General features: G+C 51.4%; 1 protein-coding gene across 1 annotated transcript in view; it reads left to right on the forward strand.

The window, feature by feature from the left end:
- The first annotated feature begins 524 nt into the window (after window positions 1-524).
- Window positions 525-23,660, forward strand: part of LOC100903517 (TNF receptor-associated factor 4) — a 32,642-nt gene continuing 9,506 nt past the window's right edge. The window contains 1 exon segment of the mRNA XM_029112090.1: window positions 525-554. Within this exon segment, the coding sequence (XP_028967923.1) occupies window positions 525-554 (30 nt within the window).

Consider the following 23,660-nt stretch of genomic DNA (forward strand, 5'->3'; position numbering starts at 1 on the left):
CCTAGCACCGATTCGAAGTGATTCGTTGGCGCCCTTCGCTCCGATGGAAGGCCGCGGGAAACGTCGACTGGTGAAGCATTCGGTATGCGAGCTCCCGTCCACCGATCGAATCGCTCAAACATTCCTGATTCCGTCACTGAGTTCCTCCCTGGGCCTGAACGCGGGATTGTCCAGGGGAGTTCGCATTCAGAATGATTACCCTGATAATCTCTCTTTCAGCGAGATACAGATGAGGATATCTACAATCGCCACATGTCGACGCCTGAACTCCGGGGCTGTCGGATATGGGCTGTGAGTCTGCGGTGCCCCCAAGTCTTGACTTGGATTCGAACCTGGAAGGAGAGAAAGCATATTTCAGAACTGGAATATACACGATCATCATTTTTCCCGACGCGCCCGTTTCCCTCGATATGCTCCCCGTTACGAACATCCATCCTGACAGGAGGTCAATTATGAGGAAAACTATTATAGAAGCAGTTGTTGAAATGCGTTGCTCTCGAAACAACAGCTGGACTAGTTTACGCATGAAGGTCTCGACGGTATCCTCCGACAAGGTAAGTTAGGGGCTTCAAAGACCACCTTTCGTAATCGAATCGTATCTTGACAGAGGATCCGGCTCCGAGTTTCTCAGCCATCGACGAGCAACGATATATTCATCATAAATCTTGCCGAATGCTTAACCTCCGGAGCCAAGGACCGAAATTCTTGTGCAAATTTCACGACCGAGGTTGGGAAGGGTAAGGAAGAATTCACGTATGGAATCCCTGGGACGACGCGTCACCAGCCTCCAGGAGACATCGACGCAAGTCACACGGCACTCGAACCAGCTGCTCGTCTGTCGAAGTTAACAGCCGGTTCGGGTACCTTCTCTGATCATCGTCGTCGTCGCCGCCGCGGATCAACTCGCAGTATCTGTTCCGAGTATCTTCGGCACAGCGGGCCGTCGGAGTGGTAGTCAGTTGGTCGGACGGTCGGTCGGTTGCTTGGTTGGTCGGTCGGTCGGTTGTGGAACGATCGGAACAAAAATAGGGACGGAGCAAGAGTTGTCACTTTCGGAATCGTAAATGTTTTGCCTAAAAGGCACTTTGGTGCAGACTTTCCAAAGCTTGCTCGATTTGGATTTCAAAGCCGCAAGCAGCTCCACTCCGGAGTAGATGAGCGAGATCCGGCTTGCTGGAGGGAAACAAAGAGCGCTCCGAGTGAACCAGATCGAGAGGCGACGGTTTCCGCAGGGAAATACTTCGTTTCATCGATCAACCGCGGTTTCCAGGGGTCATCGACGACGAGTCGAGATCGTCGCTCGAGTCAAGCCCGTCGCTCACCAAGAAGTGGTATCACATCAATCGATCGGTCGGACCCTGAATAAATTAAACAGGGAAACCGCCAATCGATAACTTAGGCTCGTCGAGTCGAAGTGCCGATGACCGAAAGCTCACTTCCAATAAAACCTTTCCGAGTATCTCCCCTAATAACGTCGATCGGACCAGACGACAAGCCCGATCGGGTTGGGATCGGAATAAATTGCCTCGTTGAACATATCAACTGGAATCATTGCGCTACATGAATCTAGCTAATGAATTCCAACAGATGTTTATGTTTCTGGAAGAGACGGCCACAGCCACCGTGGAGGCATATTGCATATCACCAACAGCGAGAAGATGGTCCGAACAACGATCGACGAGAGGACAAGAATTAATAGTAGTCGTCCGAGGCCACTCCGCTCCGTTCGGAAACAATCGAAAGAAGCCGTATGGATCCGGTGGATTGAGCGGATTTCAGATTCCAGATCGATTGGAGTTGTCTGCGCCTCGGCAGAATCTCGGACGCTCCATAAAATTCAAAACCCCGCGGATGGGGATCCGCAGGACATCCGACCAACTCTATTCTCCCGAGCCGATTCGATAATATCGATGCCTATTCTCCCGAGTTAGGTTGTCCGCCCGGTCGTTCGGTCGATGCTCGCTTGGTTAGCCGCTAGGAACGTCCATTCGTTCTCTCGCTTACTCGTTCATCCATCCATCCATCGCACTAAGTCGAGTCGAGTGTTTCATTCCGTGGAAAAGCGAATACATCTATCTCGAGGCGAAACCCAAGAACTCCGTAGGTTTCCTTGGAGCGCTGGGTCACGTCCCGTTAGTCTTAATTCACAATCGATATTCCACGCTATGACGATAGAAAGAGCAGGTCTCTCGTTTCCAAGCAAACATCGCGTCGCTAAGAGCCTCGAGTGTTCCCTAGCCGATATATCCTCCACATATTTCACATGACAAATCAACTTCACCGGAGCTCGCAGCGTTGACTGCCCTCGCCGCTTCCTCAGTCTTGACGTTTCTCCGCCGTCGCCTCTGAAGCTCGATCTCTGTTCCACGAGGAGATTCTCCGCTCAGTCTACGGGAGAAACTTGAGCGGAAGTCAGTTTTTTCTCGCTCTGTCGAGCGTCTCCATACGCACCGTTCGTAGCGGACAAGAACAATTGTTTCCCTCGCTTTTCCGAAAGCACCACCTGACAAGCACAGAGTAGGATAAGTGCGCCGGATGCTCGGAGAGGAAACATTCCGACTCGCTGGCCGCTCCTGAACTCGGCATCATCCGTCGAAGTTGGGAGGAGACTTTCGCTCCCTGGAGACCGAGTTGGAAAATCACGCCAACGACGAACCGAGATGACGATGATAATAATTGAACGAGATGAACGTTTTCACGGAGCCAGAAAGGGAGTCACTCATTCAGTCAGTCGATCGGTTGGACAGATTTTTGACGGCGACGATGACAATCACAGCAATGAGGGATTTCAGCGAAGAAACTCCAGCCGCTTAAACAAATGTTCGTCCAGACGAGCGTACAAACAAACACACACCGTCACTCTCATCGATAGATTGACACGCTCGTAACGACCGACGATGATGGTGAGCCGAAACTTCGTTCCAAGGGCACAGGACTTACGAAAGCGCCGGAAGCCGCCAATGGAACGAGAGGAAGCCGCGACGAGGTCCTTCCAGTCCATCCCGAGGTCATCGACGCAAGCGTCACGACACAAACCTCAGAATCCAGGGGGCTCCGTCGCCTGCCGTCGACATATTCCGTCCTGGGTTCCCCCCGTTCAATTCCGGAGTGGATTTTTCTCTCTTAAGACCGAAACACTTCCGTTGTCAGAGTCAGTCAGGCTCGGGAATCTCCAGTCCTGGACTTCTTTCTCCTCGTCCGAGATCCGCGATCTCGGAGCGTAACTTCGATTCCAAACATCATCACGTCACGGAATTTGAGCTCGAGCGAGTTGAGGATGAGCACCGCATTCCCCGAGTCGGCGGCGGCGAAGGAAAGCAGCATCAATCGATTTCGACCTGAGCACTCCTATGTTCGCTGAACGAGAATGTGAGCAGATGCAAGCTAAGACAGACGGGGATGGAACGGCGAGGATTGCCCGCAGAACGTCGAGAAACAACTCCGCTTAGAAGCAGAAACGGCGGCTCGCCTGAACTCAACGTAGTCAGACAACGTCGTCGTCGCCGCCGACGTAGGAGCGCGGCATTCTTTCCAATTTCTAGTAGGTAGCCGCTTGCCGGCGGACTGGATGGCTGCTTGCTTGGCTGTTTGGCTAGATGGATGGATAGGTTCTTTGGTAGTTCTCTATGTGCCTGCCTGCCCGTCCGCCCGCCTGCCTGCCTGGCCGACTGCTTGACTGCGTGGATGTGCGCCCGCCCGCCCGATCGCCCGCTTGCTTCCATTCCGCTCTCGTCTTCCCGGCATGGAACTACTAGTCGTAGTTGAAGCGGCGGTGGTGATGGCGGCGCTGGTCGTGCTTCCGATGGGAATCGACGTATGAGCAACCTAGGGAACAGGATCTTCTTCATCGACGAACAAAACGAGGGGCTTCCGCGCTTTGGGGATATCCATCTCCGATTAATCTTCATTCCACTCGAGATAGACGACTTATTATCCACGAGCGTCGACCGGTCTTCAACGGTCCGAAAAATTCTCCGCGAAGGACTTCCCGAGGTCAAACTGGAAACTTTTCTTCAGATCCACCGCCGTCGTGGTCGTCTCTGCGGATCGCCATTGCAGCATTCCCAACTGCTCGATATCTTTGATCTAGGCTCACTGATCCTGTCCGATGATCCGTCAGGTGACTCCGATGAGAATTCATCTTTTTTGAAGAAGAATGGCAGATCCGAGCAGGGAGACTCGAGCACCCCGGGAATCGATTCTCTTGAGTGCCGGCGCGGACTGCTCTTCGCTGCAGTCGATCCTAGACCGCATCTCGATTTGAGGTTCCCATGGTTCGACGCTGCGAGCGGCTCTTCGGAAAATTCGGTAGAGAGAGATAGAGCATCGAATTTCCTTCTTCTGCGCATGTTCGAGAAAACGGAGCGTCAAGAAATGATGGCGTGAGAAATCAATTTCGGCGGAACACCATGTATTCTCCGGTCCGCCTCTCTCTCAAAGGCAAACAGTATCGAGAGTGGACATCTCTACCAGGTACCTAGAAGCGTCGCTCCAACATTGGAGACAATTCCCGTGTGCGGGAAACCCCCGGCACAAGGGCGAAAAACGCAGTCGGAATGGCCCTCGACGAGGGATGCGAGCATACATGTTGCTAATGATATTGCAAAATAAGTTCTGAGTAAAAAGTTTGATGACGTACTTTGGCGCTCCCGGGAGACGTATCCGCAAACTTCGTCCGCGTCCGCAGTTGCCGTCCTCCTGTCGCGGAGAAGACGAGACGCTGCCAAGCGTGAGGTCGTCACTTTTTTCCAATAGGTTGCCTGGATGAGCCGCTCGCGTCCTCTTCTTCGAAGGCTCAGTTCCAGTTCCGCTCGTATCTAAGTCCGGATGTTCCACCACGCTTATTCTCGTCCGTTCCGTTGGCGAGAACAGCCGAAAAGGAAAGAAGCATAGAGACCCGAGCTCGTCTTCTTCACGTTGAACTTGAGTCGAGGTGCAGTGTGCGGTTCTCCTTCCTGGATAGAATAGAAGTGCGTTGTACCAGTGTTGTCTCCATGTAGCCTTGGCAACAACTGCCCGCCCCCACTTTCGACCCCGGAACCCCGAGGAGACGAGAAACGGACCGAAGCGCTTGCTTTTCGCGGACACTCCACCGCTGACCAATCCATAGGTCCCTCTTGTACTATTTCTCCTCTCCGTCCGTCGGTGCGTCCGTCGAATGAGACGGTTCTCCAGCCTGAAAGCTCCGCCGAGCTTCGGCCGTGGCTCGATCCGAAGTCATGCGTTTCGGAATCTCGCCGGTGGGATCGTCCGCTTCATCCTTATCCTGCTGATGGGCTTTTGTCAGCTTCTTTACACAGGTCTAATCGAGGATTTCGTGGGCTGTTACTCGTCCGGTGAAGGAAAGAGATATTGATTTCGGCTCAATGGATGCGCGTGCGTATCGATTGGCCACGGCTAAGGGAACACTTGGAAACAGTCATGACAACAGCAGACTAGACAGACATCGCCGCAGCGAGATATTTGGACGTAAGCCTTCGCTCCAGTCTTCGATTGATCCAAGCGAGCACGGATAATTTTTCCCGGGACATGCATGCTCCGTCCTTGTCGGACGGCCACGACCTAGTTCGTTTTTCTTTTCTTCGTTTTGAGGTAGGGGAGAAACAGATGGGAGAAAGGGGAGAGTCCGAGGGAGGAAAAATCGAATATGAGCTGGAAGTTCATCGATCGTCTCGGATCGCCTCCCGGGAGGGCAGTGGTGGTTTCCTAATGGATCGTTCCACTCGGTCGGGGACAGCGCAATCTCGGCGTGTTTACTCAGCTCAGCGGTACCCGAGCTTCGAGTCGACTCCGTGGTCCTCGGAGGATTCTCAGCCGGAACCATAACCTCTGGTCGACAAGTGCCCCAGAAGCCAACGTTGGTAGTCGCTGAAAACTGATGCCAATCAAGTTCGTTCCGCTCGAGCGATCCAGAATCTGCTCCGTTGCCGCTCACCCACTCGATAATTTCGAAGCTCCCATCTTCCACACGGAGACGAGTTACGACGCTGTCAACACGATGTTGGATTAGCACCACTCGTTCGTATCTTGTTTATCGAGATGAGATTATCGTCGGCGGGCGACTTCTCGGCATCCTTCGTGGAGAGTAGGTACATACATTCGGAAATATCATCAGAATGACCGCCGCTGACGAAGCGAGTCGCGTTGGTTTCCCTCCAGGAGACGAAGCGAGTTCATTTGGACTAATGCTCTGAGTGCAAATATTCAGCGGAATCAGATACCCGCAAGCTCGTCATGATGACACAAGGGTTCGGAGCTACGAGTCCCAAACATGTGTCGACCGCGGGCATGGCCAAATGTGAACGAAGATGACATTTCTTTGAGGCGGTGTGGTTTATTCGGGGCGACCGCATTTTCGCCTCCAATGATCAATTGAGAGATCCCTACGCGTATTGGGAACAGACAGAAACGAGACGAAACACGTACAAATACACAAATAGCTCTCGTTTTATGGTCTGCATTTCTCAGCATGGTGGATTTCTACTAACCCTCGAACACCACAACCATCATCCGTCGACACGATCGCCCGAACAATCCAGGCTGGAATATTTTTTCTCGACCGACGAGAAGCCCTCCTCTAGAGTACCCTTGACACGTAACCGCAATGTGATATCCGGTATGGATATAGGATCCCACGGGAATCCTCAAGAGGGAGAACAAATTTAATGCTTCTCCAATTATTCTCCCGATTGAATTATCCTTCGCTCTTCGTTCAACAATCGCGGTACTCAGGTGAGATCGCGGGCGTATCGACCACCATTTGCGATGGATACGGCGAAACTTTCACTAAACATCACACCTGTGACGCTCCCCAATTCATTCATTCGAGGACCACGCAGCCCATCTCAGTCTACGCACGAAGCTATCTTGGGAATAATCCAAACTCACCGATCAGTGAATTCACAGTCAGTGTTCACGGGTGCACAAGGGGGGGGGGGAATGATTCCCTCAAGGAGCTCGACATTCAAGGGATCGACCGCTGGAAATCGACAACTGCAGACTCAGGGTGGTCCTTCTCGGCATTGATTGGGTATTCTCGAGGCTTGCCTGTAATCGAGAAGATCATGTTCAGATTCCATCGCAAAGAGCCCGTTCTGCCTATGAGATTCGCACGCGTAGCTGACTCCAATAGGTTCATCCACATCAAATTCAACAACTTAGGATGACTTCGTAGTGAGGCAAAGGGCATGAAGTTCGAGACCACTTAACAAGTCTGAGGTTTCGACGGTCGATTTTTCACGAAGTTTCCTCGCGTCCTCACACTGCATGGAATCGAAGAGCACTATATCGCACTGGAAGCTAGAGAACTAACACATATCTGGCTAGCAGGCAGAGAATCTGGCATTGAGTCGTGGGCTGAAGCCGAAAATCGATGAATGTCTCCTGATCAATTGCGAGGAAGGAAAAAAGAAATCCAAATCTTTGAGTGAGGGCAGGAACGAAACCAACGGGAAAGATGAATTTCAAGAAGCCGCAGGGTGGAGCCGACGCTCATCATAAGTGGAATAGACCGACTGTTTCCAGCACGTATTCTCCTTATTCTTCTTATTTCAAGAAGGTTTTTTTTTTGTTTTTTGCCGGTCGAGTTTCTCGCTTTTTTTTCGCGCCGACCGCATCGCCCGCTTAAGCCGAATAGCGAGTGCGCTAACTTTCTGCTGAATCTACACCTGGTAAGCGAAGCTGGTGCTTAGGCAGGTGGGCGGGCTTCCGCGGGTTCGGTCGCTAGCTCGCGCAGATGGCCTGGACGAGCGATCTTCTTCGATTCGAACTATCATCTTCTCCGACCAAACTAGTAGCAAATAACTGTCCTTACAAGCGTCTTCGCGAAGCCACTGATCATTGTAGAGAATCCGACGAGCGGACGTTTTTGAATGGCCACTCATCGAACGCCTCCATTCCAACAACGCGAACTTCGCAAACTTTCAAATGCGCAGAAAGTCCGTTGACGCTCTTGGTAAAACTACCGAAGTAAAAAACACAAACACATCCCGGTTATCACAAGCTTGTTTTGGGAAATTTCGCTTATTGGTGTGCTAGTGCTGGTGGTTCAATAATTTCTTCAACGATTCCTTGCGTGGCGGGAGAAAAAATCGGAGATCTTGTGGGCAATCGTCTAGAAGTATTTTTCGTTTGTAAGTTGCATGCCGGCTCGAGACTTGGACAGACAATTTTCTGTTTTTTTGAGGGCGATGGGCAGCTTTTGAGTTTTTCAATTTCTCTCTTCCCCCTACTTCTGGTCGATGTACTCCATTAAGATGGAACGAGATTCCTGTATCAATGGCCCTGATTAGAAATTCTCTCTAGACAATCGATCCGCTATAGAAAATAGAGGGTCTCCTCCTTCCGCATCGCTCGCAGCCCCGTGCCACTTGTTGCCTGTCGGATCGCCGGTTTTCGACTGCAGGAGCTTCCTCGAGAACTGATGATGGCGCCTCTGATGGAACTTCCTTTCCGTAGACTTACGGACCGAGAGGAAAGCTCCGATAGCAATAGCCCAACAGCTTAGTCCTTGGATCAGCGGCTATTATTGAGTGAGTCATCCCAAATTTCTCATGCACCGGGGCTCGGGCTTCGTCCGTTCGAGCTAGAGAATCTCCCGGGATATTCAACAGTGTTTCCGCGAAATCTTTGCCATGCAAATCGACAAGGGTCTCGTGAGTCTCGTGAGCTTACTTGTTATCGGAATCGACATCCAAAGGAAGCCTCGAACCACATACGACAATCATGTCAGTCGAGCAGTCGATGAGGTAGACGAAGGTGGGAGATGGGCAGCGACATCGCGGAAGCGTTCGCACGCCCGACGACATATTCCTGAATTCCTCGACAGTTGCCGTCATCGAGGAAGAGTGGCCAAACCAGGAAAACCCGAGTCTAGCGCTCGCGATGAAAATGTGATGGGAACGGAGTACCTCTTTCTCCAAAGAGAAAGACGCTGGCGGTAAAGGAAGGAAGGAAGGAAGAACGAACAATCGGAAGAAAGAAGGAGGGAAGGAAAAGACGAGGGAGAAAGGAAGGAAGGCAAGCGTTCAGCCTGTCCTGTATCCAACGTTTGCTACAGCCGACACGCAGACGGCGAGGCGGTCAGACGGAGGGACTCACAGACCGACGCGGGTTCCCTGCGACTACCTCTGAGGGCACAGAGGAAAGATCGCGGAGGGGCGCAAGGGGACAAGGCGAGCTTCCGGGGCATAGGGGTGGGGTAGAGGAGGGAAAGAAGAGGACAGGAGAAGAGGATGGACACTGCCAGACGGAGAAGAAAAGACTTGTCGGGAAAAGGAAAAAGTACAGAGAACGAAGAGAAGGAACGAGGCGGAGGGCGGGGGTTCGAGAAGATAACGAAGAAGGGGGAGGAAGGGCGACCGAGGGGCGGGGGCAAAAGAAATAGCAAAGAACGAGGGAGGATGGAGGAAAGGACTGAGGCGAGTTGAAGGGACGAAGTGGGAGGGAGTGAGAAGCACCACATGAAGAGAGGAGAACGACGAGGGAGGGTCAGAGAAGAACGCGGTAGTCTTTTCTCATTTCCTTCTTTCCTTTCTTCCTTGCTTGGTCCGTTCGTTGCCGGACGATGAATGGAGAGTTTGTACCCTACGAGTCTTTCCCAACCTTTCTCTCTGCCGTGCCGAACCTTTTTATGCCAGACCATATACGCGCCTTCCAAGACATACAAGCGCCACTCCCCCTCACTCCTCACCCCGACCCCCTTTTCGTTCTCTCCTCTCTGCCTGCTTTTCCTTTCAGCTGCCTCCCCGCAAACACAACCTCTGTTTGTTCCGCGGGTCGATTCATGTCCGCAACACCGACCGACAGACGGACAGGCCGGCTCGCGTGTCTCCGCTTGTCAGATGGAATTCTCTTCAGCTTGCATCAGCCCTCCATATTCTCTCATCCATCTCCCTCCCCTCTCTCATCATTTTCCTTCCATTCCCCATATTCCCGTGATCCCGTTCTCTTCCATGCTGCCCTTCACCGAGGCTTCCTTCCACTCTCTCCAGCCGTGCCCGCTGTACCCCCATGTAGGCCGTAAGCGGTGAAGTTCCTCCTTCCCCTCATCCCCCGCCCTCTATCCGTTCAGCTGATTCTTCTGCTTTCTCTGCGACGGCCGTTTGGCCGCCGGGCAACCTGGCGCCCGCTCTCCCTCGACTCCTCGAGCAGTCAGTCTGACGCCGACGTCTAGTCGCTTGCCTTTTCTTCGCCTTTCTTTAGTACCAGTCAGCTGCTTCCCCAGCCGAAATATCCCGAAATATATTCTCCCCAGGGCTTCCTTCTGCTCTTCTCTCCTCTGCCTCTGATTCTTGGACTCCAAATACACCTACGAAGATCTACCGAGCCAGCGACGGCGACGTGGAAATTATGTAAGGGACGGGACGGTCGCTCAGAGGAAAGCCGAGCCCCAGAGTCAGCTCGGAAGTCGAAGGAGAGGAAGCGTCGATACTGGAGGAAGTTTCCGCGATGAGCCACCCTGACCCTTCAATACCCTGGTCCTGCTGCTCTTATCACAGCCTTGGCTCGTCTCCCCCTCTCCCGTATTTTCCGGGAACGTGGTACGTCAGATTGTTTTCTGCCTAATCCTGCCCTCGTCTGCCCCGCTCGGCGGCGGAAGCGCAGGCGTGCCATGGAGTCTCTCGTTTCGCCCTACCGGAGGTTGGTCCGAAGCTGCCCGTGAATCTCGAGAAGGCTTTTTTCCAACCCTCCAAATTCGTGGATAGGACAAGTACCATGGGGATCAGAATTATGACGTTTCACTCCCTTTTGATGAAATCGTTTTTTCTCTCCATCCTTTGTCTCGCTCGCCTCTCAGTGCGGCCCGTCTCTTGAATCATTTGAGCTAATGGTGCCGAAGGCAGATAGAGCGGCTCATTGTTCAAAAGAGCATGCAACTGGACTTCCTTCGACAAGTTATTTCTTTGCGCTTTGTTTTCTTCATGCGGTTCTATCATTCTTCCATTCGCACTCACTTGCGTCCAGGTTATTTGAGTCTATAATATGGGGAGGGTGCGAGGGGAAGACGCGTCTGAAATTGATAATCTGGTTCTCGTTGACATCATGACTCGAGCCTCGAAACTTGAACCAGAGAAATCCACACGCCGATTCGTTTCGCGGTGGAAGGAGTCCATCGTGAGGATGACCGTCGAGCATGGATCAAATTATGGGCTCACCATTCAAAACATCGGGAAAATCTAGGAATCATTATTCATAATCTATTGATCCCGTAGGACAAGGATAACCTCATTCCTCGATTCATTACATTTCCTCTTTTCACTCATAATGATCCATGGACCCGCATAATATCTTGGGAAAAAGAACGTGCAGGGACTTCCGCGGAACACATTTCTGAATTTCTAATATTGCGATTTTCTCTATATTCGTTGCGGAGTCTTTGTTTCGTCCGATACGAGAACAGATGTTTTTTTTTCCTTTCATTGTTCCTCCCGAGAAAAGCGGCTGCGATTTCGGACAGAAGAAACTGCCGACCAGAAGAATCATTGGAAGATTTCCCGGTGCTTAATGACAACACAGAACGCTAGCTAGAAGAATGAAAAACAATTTTTCCTCATCCCGACCCTAGTTGTTTTCGAAGAAATAATCATCAGATCGACGGATTGGGACGCGGAATTTTTTTCCTTCCTGCTCTTTTAGAAGAACAATCCTTCCTTTATCCCGCAACGAGGTACGAGACGGCATAATTCCTCCGGGAGGAATGATCGAAGTTCCACCGGAATACCGGAAACTAAGGGGGAGGCTCACGGATTTTCTATGTAGATATTTCCTCAAGTAAGAGTTAGGCACATAAAAGAATATCTTGGTATCCCCAAACCGAGATTTTAAAAGCTACAACGCTCCTTAATCAATCATATTAACAGCGAGAAGAAATAAGTCGACAGCATCGCTCCTCGAAATCATAGCTGCATACGCACTACGCACTCGTGTGGAATAATATCTCTTCCGAGAGACTCCAGGCGATTACTCCAAAGTATAACCAGGAATGGTCTCATACGAAATCATCTCGCACCTGGCTCGCTCAGATCGGAGCGAGAGCCAATTTATGGACCGAGGAGCGATCCGTATCCCTCAGTACTCGATTCGCATAGGAAAGGGCTTCTTTCACCGAAACTATCGAGAGTCAGATTCGTAGCGATAGTCACATAACTCTGAGAGCGTCCTGATCACAGGCCGAACGTCCTTGAGAGACTTCTTTCAGACTCCCTCTGTGGTGAGTGGCAGACTCGCAACGAGGGATGCTAAAGATAATGGGAAGATGTAAGGAGGAAGATGTAAGCCAATGATTGTCTTTTCTTTTCTCTTCTATTCAGTTTTCTGTCCTCGCTCCGGTGATTTTCTGTGCTTGCTTGCTTGCTCGCTCGCGCGCTTGCTCGTCTGCGTGCCCGTCTCCTTTTCTGCCTGCCTGCCCACCTGCCCAACCGACCGCCCGCCTGGCTTCTCCGATTCGCGTCTTTCTCCTTTTCTTGTTGCTGAGCTCTTTCATCTTTCCAGTTGTTCGTCTCCTAGTTCCCTCACTTTCCTCCATGTATTCTTCGCCGTCGACGTTTTCGTCTTCAACTTCTCTGCTGCTTCTCCTTCCTATGGAAGTTATTGTTGTCTTTTCGAATGCCGCCGCAAACAGACGGGCGGGCGGGTGTGCGGATGCGATGCTGCCGCTGCTACCGCATGACAGAAGAAATGTTTCTAAGCACTTTTCTCGGATTCTTCCTTTCATTCTTCCTGTCCCATCTTTCTCTTGCGGACTCCGCCCAACGCTCCGCTCGACCGGAAACTTCAACTGCCGAGGTCCGGTTCAGATTGCCGAGAGGCGACGTTTCCTCCTGGCATTCACTCACTCTTTCAGTTAGTAACTTATTCATTCATTCATCCTTCCATCCATTCATTCAGTGGATCTTGCAGTCAGTCGGATTTCCACTCCGCCAGCCCAGCTCGGTCTCGCGATTAGCCCAGGGGTACGCTCCCCGTGACGATCCGGGTGTTCGAACTCTCGCCAGGACACTGGCCGATCATCGATCTGCGAATCTATGAATCCGTCGCGAGAGGTCTCCCAATACTCGAGACGCCGCGCCGTTTCTCCCTTTCTCGAGGCTCGGTACACTGCACGCGAATCCAAATGTCATGCGAAGGGAGGGACGACGGGCGCCGTGACCAGAGGCTTCCGAGTGCCCAAGGACGCGGTCACATCCTCTCAATCGGTAGACGGAATGAGACTCGAGTTGGTATTCGCTCAGACTGCGCAAATGGCCCGCTCTGTGGCTGCACCCCATCGCAAGAGGGCCGATCTGCTTCTAAGATGCTCCCGAAATAGTTTACGGTAAGCCAGGGATGCCGCTCCGCTCGCCCGCTGCTTTTCGAGCCGGTAAGACAGTCGAGCAAGAAACTGCAAACGAACAACTGGTAACTTGGTTCGCTGTCATATCTGGGATCGCCTCCAGCCGCGTGACTTCTCCACACGTGAGGGGCTTCCGCCGACGAACACCTCATTTAAGATTTCGCCTCCGGAATCGATCTCGATCGTATCAACGCTCCTGCTGATTTCAAGCTACTTCACTCGAGATTATATTTCTGTTGTTATGATCCCTCCGGGACCCGAGGGCCTCCAGATCCCTCGGATCAGAATTTCGATCACTCGTATTCCGAAAATCACGCCCCTCATCCGAGCCTTCGACATGATTCTCGCGCGCTCTCGATGACTCTTCCTCCGCCCTGAGGATCCTCATGTCACCCGGACATTAACCTCGAGCTTCGCAGGACCCGAGCAGCGGCGCAGCTGCGATTTCACCTTGACATTTCTGGCGGTTTCATCGTGGAAGCGGTGATTTTTCAATTTACGATAGGGATCCCGCATTATAGATGCCATCAGAGCTCGAAGTTCAGTGTCTCCGTGAGGGAGCGATGCCCAAGAATGAGGAGCCATGAGCACGCGAAACCGCTGCTCACGCCGTGGGATCACCGCGGATACTAACGCGGAAAAGCGCATCGAACCAGATCAATCTCATCAGTCACTACGCCTGACACATGATAAATATTCCTCTGCTGCCCACCGATTGATATTACTCGATTCGGACATAGTACTCATTCCCAATGAATTATCGAAGTCAGTTCAAAACTTCGAATATCTCAGACGGACGTCTCATTGGGTATATTCCAGGAGATAGGGAACTGGAGCAATAGAATAAAGTTCCTTGCAACAAACGGGAATCTCACCGGCCGACTTACCGGTCTGGGAAGAGTCAAGAAACCAGCCCGTCGGCGTAGAAGCAAATTAAAGGCTATTGTTTCTCACCGCTCCGGCCAAGGCTTAGCTCACTTATTCAAATTCGATTTCCGTAAGCCAGCCGAAAGTGACAGCGTCCAAGGCTATGAGGTTTTAAGAGGGTTTGAGCCAACTTCCCAATAAGTTGAATTCATTTCCTGCGACTAGCTGCGCTGGTGCTCGAGTCGCTACCAGGATCGGCCTCTGGTCAATCTCTCCCTCGAGATCATCGACCACCTGGGTCAGAACGAGAACGCTTCGGGTTCTCCTGCAACCTCTCGGGGAATGGAGATCGCAGCTCTGGGATTTCCATCTCCAGGATCTTCTGGGCGCCCACAGGTCTTCAACCTCCTCCTGGGTGAGGTGAGCTTCGATGTGGGCCGAGGAGAGCTGAACCGACCAGGCTCGATCTAACTCGACGTAACCGCAGCCCAGTTAGGGAGCGGAACGAAACATGCCTGTGGTCATACGTGTGTTGGAGCACTCAGCATCGTGTCGCGATCCATTTGAGGAACAATAATTGGCCCACAAAAACGAACCTAGTGAGCAAAGCAGGACAGAGACAACATAAATTTCGATTGTGCAGCAACGATGCGCGACCGCCGACGATGAGGAATACAGCCGGCAGTCGACGTTCTATGCGTCGCCGCTCTATTCTCCGAGCGTTGGTGGGTGATGCTGCCGTAGGATCGAAGGCATATTGTTAATAAATACTCGCCATGCAACGTTGAACCATAGACAAAAGGCTCTTACTGAAAACCTATTGCGGCTAGAGCTGCCAAGGACTGACAACAACGCGGCCGAAGGTTAGATAGACGAAACGACACCTATGCATAAAACCTAGTGGAAGGTAGTCGAACTCGACGGTGGAACAGGCGGCCGTCGACGTCAGTGAAGACGACGACGACCACCACCACCAAACAAGGATGAATGTCAAACATCGACCCGAGCACGATTGGAAACGGTGAAGCGTTCGGAGCCGCAACCTACATCCGTAGCATCCCTGACGCCTCCCGGATGACAGGTTTCCCTCGCTCGAGAACGCATGGAATCGAAACATTTCCCGTTCCTCATTCGCCGCCCGGTTTCCTCCGTACGGACGGACCCGCTGTCTCTCCGACGAATTATTCTCGCAAGAGCGCCGGGGGTTAGACAGAAAAACCGACGGATCGAGTTTCGTGAACTCCCACGGCTTTCTAGGAAATTTTCGTGCGAATAATTCGCAAAGCAGATGATAGAGCACATAGGGAACTGCATTCGTCCGATGTTTGCGTGGAATGATTAGGTTTCCAGCTGTAAGAAACGCGGAAAAGTACGCTTCCAGACTCGCGCGGATGAGCATAGCTCGTTCGATTCCTAGCACATGTAGATATTGCGAGAAGTTTCCGAACTGACGCCCTGCATCGAATTACGGATCTCGGAATTCCGGCTTTCCCCAGCTAATCTTCCCATCACGGGCGCGAAAATGCGTTTCGGCCCTCGAAACATTCGCCGCACCCTCGGTGGGGGAGAGGTATGCCGACATCTAGACCGAGATCCCCGCGCATGAGATGTCGCTCGGAGAGTCCCGGAGTCAATCACATTCAGACCGCTCGACGGTATTCATAGCCTCGAAGAATTCGTGCCTGATGACGAATAGGGATCCAGAGAGCAGGTCTCGCATCTCTGGAGGCGCGCGGTGGCTCTCCCGAACGGATGGCGAATTCTTGCCAGGCGACTGACGGGTGAATGAACAATCTTTCGAGACGCTGGATCGGAACCATTGACCAACCACTTGTTGCTTCGATCCCTTCGTCCCGCAAAGAGACCTTAGACCGGCCGCTCGTGAGCGTATTCGAGCGTTCCCGAAAGTTTGGTCTGTAGCACCGTGAAGCGGCACGTGATATGTCTCGCGACGGTAAGAAGGAAAGGAAAATTTCAATCTTCCGTGATATTCCGAGATCTCGGCAGAAGTTTCACCCCCCCCCCTTCGCGCCCCCTCCTGACAAGGTCAAAGCGACGAATTCGTCGGACGGAGTCCGTCGAGTTGATCTCCAGTAATTGTGTTTTTTTTCTCCTCTCGCAGCTCGGAACTCTTCTCCTGAAAAGCGCTCGCTGACTCCTATATTAGAGCGAGGCTTTCGACCTTAGTACCTGTTCGCCGATCCTGCGGAATCGTACCGGAGAAAAATTCGTTCCTTCGAAGGAGAAACTGGGGAGCGCTCTTTCTCGCAGGCGCCTATATTTTCGGCCCCAATGAAATCGGATCGAGACAGAGATATCAAGACGAAGTTCATTCAAAAGCGGTTGGAGTCGATTCGGACAGCGGCGTGTATCGATAAGTTGTGAGCGCTATCCCCGGCAAAGACCGACAAGTACCTACGCGGGTGAAAAAAACGTGATCCCATAATTGGAACATCTGAACTAAGGCCTCCTTGATATTGTTCGATTCAGCATTCCTGAACTCTCCCCCTCTTTTCTAGGCCACGAGAGAATCGAGGCCAATGTTCCGCGGCATAGACAGGTGTTGCTGTATATGTTTTGAATCTCCAAGGAGACGATTCTGATTGTTGCATGACACGAACAGCGAGTGCTAGTTGAGCAGATACGAATGTCATGAACCAGCTGCAAAGCTACCGCTGCTCGTGCCAAACGGGAGCAAAGATGTTCACACGTATCCGCCGGACGTAAATTTACTTCTAATTGTGAGGTTTCCACGTGACACGTGACTCATTTTGATTCATGGAATGCTCGCTGGGACGAGATTCTACGACAGAAGGGAGGTTGGATTGAAGCGCTCCCTCGTGTTCCGGGCTACCCAATCAGTCATATTCGCGCAACGAGGTCTTCGATGCGAGCGGATAGATGAAGCTTTGTGTGAATCCACAGTCCATTTCATCCCGTTCAAAATCGGCGCGAGATGAATCGCTGGTGAAGCGTGCCTCATCGACGCGCGTGATAGCGGATCTTAGCGCTCACGCGCGGTGCGAATTCTTTTTCATGCCTATTAAGCGGTTCGGGTCAGGTAGTGGTATCAGCGAAGAGAACATTCCATGCATCGTCGTCGCAAGCAGGAGGACGTTCGCTAGGAGAGGCGTTGAACTCTGCTCCTCTGAGCCTCTGAGCTATTCTAGCTGAGTGAGAGTAATGTGGGTTCATTACTTTGTTTTCCTTTCTGAAGGGAAAAGCCGCAGCCCAAACTGAGATACCCGGCGACAAAAGCGTACACTCTCGGAAAAGACGGTGGACACGCTCGAAACGCTTTCGAGACTCGAAGAAGATCTCGAGGCCACCTATAGATGAGACCTCAGACAGTGGCGCGAAGCTCGCTGTGCTCTCGAATTCTTTTTTCTCGAATCGAGATATCAGAGAATACTCGAGATTCCAAATCACTCCTCAGTCACGAATTTCCGGGGAGCTCGATGTCTTATCCTCAGGACGTCAACCATTCCTCGACGAGACATTCCGATTTTTTCGCATGATTGAAACGTTCCTTCTGAAACGAGTCCGGACTCGGCGCCGCCTCACATTCCTCACTCGTTACCCGATTGGTCACGTGACCGTTATGCGGTCACTTCCGAATCATGCGACCGTACCGGAGGAGTGTCCCGTGACGACTCGCGACTTTTCAGAGGCCGGTATGCACCTGCTCCACACATCATTTCGAGGGTGATTGGTGATGGCTAATCAGGAATGACCTTCCGTCGGTTCTCGGGAACGAAACGCAGAAGAAACGGCGTGTTATCTCTGTCGACTTGTCTCCGAACCTTTTTTGCTCGACTTCCCTCATCGGGTCGCCCCGTGCTAGGTCCGACAAAATAGACAAGGAGGGGAAAGCGTTTTTCTTAGATGTGAGGTACGCGACTCGTGCCGTTTTGGTGATCTTGAAGCGGACTTCTTGGCAGGCAAGCGCTCACGTTCTCTCACACTCTCACTTACACACTGAGTACACTGATGTGATCTCTTTCTTATGGGACATGGAAAGGCCGACCGGTGGCCAGATAGGCACGCCAGTGGCAGCGAGAGCAGAGCGACCAACCAGCCGGACCTTACATATGAACCACCACTACCACCCTGAGACTCGGCCCGGTCGACTGCATGAAGCGTTTTCATGCGAGACCGCTTTTCTCCGTCTTGCCTGTCCTGAATTTACTCATAACGACTTCTAATATACTCTGAGGAACGGCCATTCTCACACTGACGAGCGTTGCCGCATATACGTCCGTCCTTGTTTGTGAGGCTAATTCATTCGAATGTGGAAACAGATGCTAAAGTTTTTTTTTTGCTCTTTCTCCGATGAGGTAGCAGCGGCGGCGCTCCGATTGGCGAATGCAATTATCGTTCGATCCGACAGCAGGTTTTACTTTCGAATGTTTACAGCTGCGAGCTCTTCGCGTTTTACAAGAGACCGGGACCATGGAGACGATTGTCTCAGACGGAATTCATCGGAAGAAATGAATACCAAATAGAAGATCGTTGTTCAGAAATTCAATCTACGCGCTTCCACTTTCCGGATCCATACCTTCGCTAAGTAAGAGAGCGCTCTCTATGCCTCAGAGAGTTTCGAGCTCCGTCCGCTTGACTCGATCAGAGCCGATGATATCAAGAGAGCTGAACTCGCTCGGAAAAAGTATATCCATAATGATATCTACAACGTCAAGCAATGAAGTACTTCGGTTTCTTCCGATTGTCGACCAAGGATCCGGGAGTCTCCACGCGCTTCAAAGATTTCGCGACGAAATTCTTGAGTGTGATGATGAAATGTGTCTGAGGAGTCAATATCTAAAGTCGATGATCATTCCATCGGGAGATGGAAGTAGACGAGGGCGTGAAAACAAATAAGGATTATGGGTGTCCGATGATCAAAGAAAATAGCGCGCGGCCCGACAGCATTATTTGATTGAAACCCGATCAACGGGTTTCGAGTTTCAAAAGGATTTCGTCATCAGCATATAAACGTCAAATGATTCCCAATATGTCAGATGTAACATTATTTGTCATTCTATGAAGAATAATCCTCAATCGCGATCGCGATATCTTCTGACGAGACATCGACTTCTTCTGGGGAGTCGATATAAAGCATAAAGCTTGTGAAAAGTTGTGTTTCAGAACATGTGGCATCCTCTGAGGTGGATGTTTTCAGGTCGTCAAGCATGTTGCAGGGACCATATTTCCTGTCGTCGGTCGGGTCTGTTGGTCCGATGAGCGGTACTCCAAAAAAACAGCGACATCAACAACGTCAAACTGCGTGTGTTACGCAACATGATTATTTGTATGACGGATTCGTCGCGGGCGACCGAAGCGGGGATCGCCTCCCCTCCCTGTGATCCTGCATGCCCTAATGGATGCGAAACTCGACCAATTCAGGAGGACTGTGTCTATTTTCAATGCTTGACGGCTTCAAGTCTCCCTTCGTGAGCCCGTGCGATAGTCGGAGGGAGAATGCTCGGGTACCTACATATATATTTTTCTCTCTCGGGTGGGAATGATGCGATCATAACTTTCCCAACTGACGGGTAGGTGAACTTATTCGTTCCCCGTCAATCAATGAGATCTCTCAATTTTCTCCCGTCACCGAGAAAAATTGAAGCGATGACAAGTTTGGCGAATGGCTCGCGACCTTTGGCGACTATTTTTAGAGAGAAGATTTTTCCTGCTTTCGTCGGAATAAGTTCATCTCGCTCGACAAAATGCACCATTGATCACCCCTGTCGGTAAACTCAAGCAAAGAGATCGGGAAAGTCTAGCTCGAACATCAAGCCGTTCAAAAGAGTTTCAACTTCGTGAGATTTCTTCGCAAATTCTTCGCCGAGCAGAGCGCAGTGTGAGCGGGCAGCAGGCTGGAAGCCTAGTTCACCTGCCCGCCAGTTCGCTCGCTCGTCAAGCCCCTGACCAAACAGGTTGCTTTGGTCGTGCGGCGGCACTAAGATGCATGCATGCAGCATGCAGCACGCGCGATTCTTCTTTCTCCTTCCCAGAGGCCACGACTCGGCGCCGACCTCGAGTCAGAACGAAAATAGCTTTTCTGAAACGCTTCCTCGGAGAGCCAAGAACGGCGAGGCTTCCTCTCGCCAATCATTTCAACTGCATAATTCGGCCGGTCGCTCGTTCGTATGAGTACAGGTGTATCTGCCAACTCGAACACCGAAATATTAAACAATTAGCTTTGGAAAACTTCGTGGCATACCAGCCCGACAGCAGCGCGCGAAGGCGAAGACTGCGCTTTGAGGGAACCATACCAAGGAGAATCTTTGGCGATCGTTCGAGCCAAATTGCGGACAGTGAAATCAGGGGAAATTTTCCGATCTCAGATGTTCGCTGCCGAATTCGGGAACAAACTGTCGAAGACACATGCTCTCAGAGAGCATGTTCCGTCCTCTCGCGAAAGCTTCCTCCACTTCGGCGATACGCGTTTTCGAGCGTTGCGTAGCCAAACGAACAGCAATCGAATCATGTTGAATAATATCGGAGTGAAATTTCATCGAAAACAATTCATGACGCACGCCTCCTTGAAAACGTCCCGGACAAGTTCTGGCCGAGCCACCGATCAGAGCGCGTTGCGCTATCCGAACCGTCTTTAGAGAACGGAGCTTTACGGATGCGTTTCTTCCGACTACTACAACGAGCAGTACCATGTCAGCGGCGGCAATATTCCATTCGAAAGTCCAGGTGTTTCTTGAGCTCGTCTAGCGGCTTTTATTTTTACAGTCGGAGCGGTTTTGAAAAGTTCTTGCTCTTGGCCATCCTGACGTGCACTATCCGACGATCTGCGGAGAGTTTTCAGAAAAACAGTTCTTTGTGGCATAGAGCTTCCGTAGCGATGGTCGTCGAGCTGTTCGTTCGGGCTGCTCCTTTAGGAGCTCGATAGGGAATTTCTGGCTGAATTCAACTCTGTAACTGCGCCGCTCTCGAACTCACTCGATCGTGGCTGATATTTTTCATTCTAGTGTTCTCCCAGTACGATGGAATCAATTATGAAATGCGCGGCGCTATCATGGCGGAATGAATCAGATTCTAATTCGATTGAATTCAAGGTTGATAATCTCAGGTTGGAATGCTTCCGGCACAGTATTCTAAGCGCAATTCGGATTAATATTAACTTCATGGAAGTACCTATATCTGGATTTTCTCCGTCTCGGTTCAGATGGGAACAGACGCGATTCGCTTTAGGATCTAGGAAATCTAACCTAATGGAATTCTCCCATGTTCTCAACAGAGATTTCAGAAAGATGTTCGAGACACCCATCGGGATTCGGAGTCCTAAATGACCTAACTATACTCATCTTGACATAGGTTTTTATCCCTGACTCGGGACATTGAGGTCGAGGCTTTCTATTCAGCTGCAACCTTCGCAAGGAGAAATCCTCCCTTGTCGAAGCTCACGGGGGTTCGCAACTAACAAATACCATTAATTGCGAGTCGTGAGCGCGGCTCGCTGGTTGGGGCTGCGATTGCTCGGAGCATCATACATTGAGGATTAGGAATCGTCCATACTTCTTACAGAAGGGGAACCGCAGATTGAGGGTCATATATGATACATCAGGGACGGGACCGCAACCCTGAGCAGGCTCGGGACTTTGTATATGATTCCCGGAGTAAGTCCCGAAAAATTATCCGTGGGTATCCGCCGGCCTCTCGGCCCAATCGCCCGATCACGAGTGAGCTATCAGCGAATTCCTCGAGATTCAAAAATTTTCCGATCTCTGCAACGCTCCCGAGGTAGCGGCATCGTCTTCGTTAGTGAAGTGTAGTCCATCCACATGGCTGCTTTTAGCTAGACAGATTTCCGAGCTCGATTCGTCCGATTTGATTCTCGCCGTCTTTCGCTTCGTCGTCGTGATTTCTTTCTCGTGAAGAATAATTTTCTATGCTAGAGTCATCGAATCCAAGTCTAATCGCCCACAATGGAGACTGGAATGCGAAACTATTTGCTAATCATTCTAGAGAATAGTTGTTCGGAGTCGTCATCGGCTTCCTTCCCAGCTCACGGGTTCTTTCCTTGTTTCACGAATCTTTCTTGTTTTCTTTCAGCCTCCTCTTCGAAAGCAAACGAACTCTCTCACCGGACACTAACCACGGTCACACTCGCTCGCTCGCTCACCCGCTCAAAGATCGCACATCTCACAATGAAGGGGAAATTCTTTTCGCACAAAATAATTCTCGCGGAATTTTCCTAGCAAGCACCGCCATTCCCATCAAGGACTCACGTTCAGCGATGGCTGCAGTCACTCCACAATCTTCTCTGGTCGTTGCAACGCTCTCGCTTCTCCCCCACAAGAATCCACCGGAGAGACAGCACGAAAAGACACCGGTCCGTCGAATCATTGAAATCCATATTGGCAAGAATCGCTCACTTGCATTATGCAACTTGCAAATGCAAACGAGGCGTCGGTCCTTGCAGATGGCACTTGTTGCTGAGAAGCAGTCCAGTCCGCGGCTTCATCAACAGGCACGGGAGCATTGCATACGATGAGCACGAAATTGAAGCCACAAATCAAGAAGTTCTCACAATCCGATCGGTCGGCGCGAGAGACACCCCTGCTTCGAATAACAGCTGATCGCTCTGAACGTCAGCTGGGTACTGGTCGTTCCACTTGTCAGTGAGTGAAAGAGTGAGTAGTGTCTGTCAGTGTGTGTGTGTGCGTGTGTGTGTGAGTGTACATAGATGGAGGCAGTCGTCGCAAGTACAACAGGTGCTACCCCACGGAACGGCGGGACGATTCCCACCGAGCCGTTCGCGGCCGCCTAGCCGAAAAAGAACACTTGGCCAACCACCTGCGGCTAAAGCGGAGCTCTCACAGAGCAGATTGTGAGGGTCCGCCGGCCACTGTAGTTTTGAGCGGAGAAGCACACAAACGGCAAGCAACACACACGACCGCCCCAGAACAAAACAGAGTCTGCTCGGCCATGATCGTCGCCATCTTGGTTTGGATGGCAAATGTAGGCCGAATCGAGAAAGGGTCGTGGGTAAGGAGGGCAGCAGCAGCAGCTTACCACGGGAGAAGCCGCAGCACCGCCACCGCCCGCTGCTTGCGACTAATGTCTTTCAGTGTCCTTCCATGAGATCGGGCTATTAGCTCCCAATGTGATCGTACAGCGCCGAGGAGAGTTCTTGAGCCAGCAGCCCAGGACCGGGAAAAGGCCGACCAGGGGAAAACCGCGGCAAGACCGCGGAATCGGTTCCCGCGCACCGGCGAGCCGCTATCCGCGCGCGTGGGGCCGCTCAATCCGAGAGTGACACCGACCGGAGACACAATGTAGAAAAAAAATCAAAATTTCAAAGAGAACGTCCCGAGCTCTTTCATGTCCCGAAAATGATTCTGATATATGTATATTCCAATGCCATTTGAGAATACCTGAATAGTTGTTCAGAGGACCGCGTCGCAAACTAATGCATTGGACGGAATGCACCTTGGCAGAGCGG

The sequence above is a fragment of the Galendromus occidentalis genome, unplaced genomic scaffold (assembly GCF_000255335.2).
Source record: "Galendromus occidentalis unplaced genomic scaffold, Mocc_1.1 scf7180000077484, whole genome shotgun sequence".
Classification (NCBI taxonomy): domain Eukaryota; kingdom Metazoa; phylum Arthropoda; class Arachnida; order Mesostigmata; family Phytoseiidae; genus Galendromus; species Galendromus occidentalis.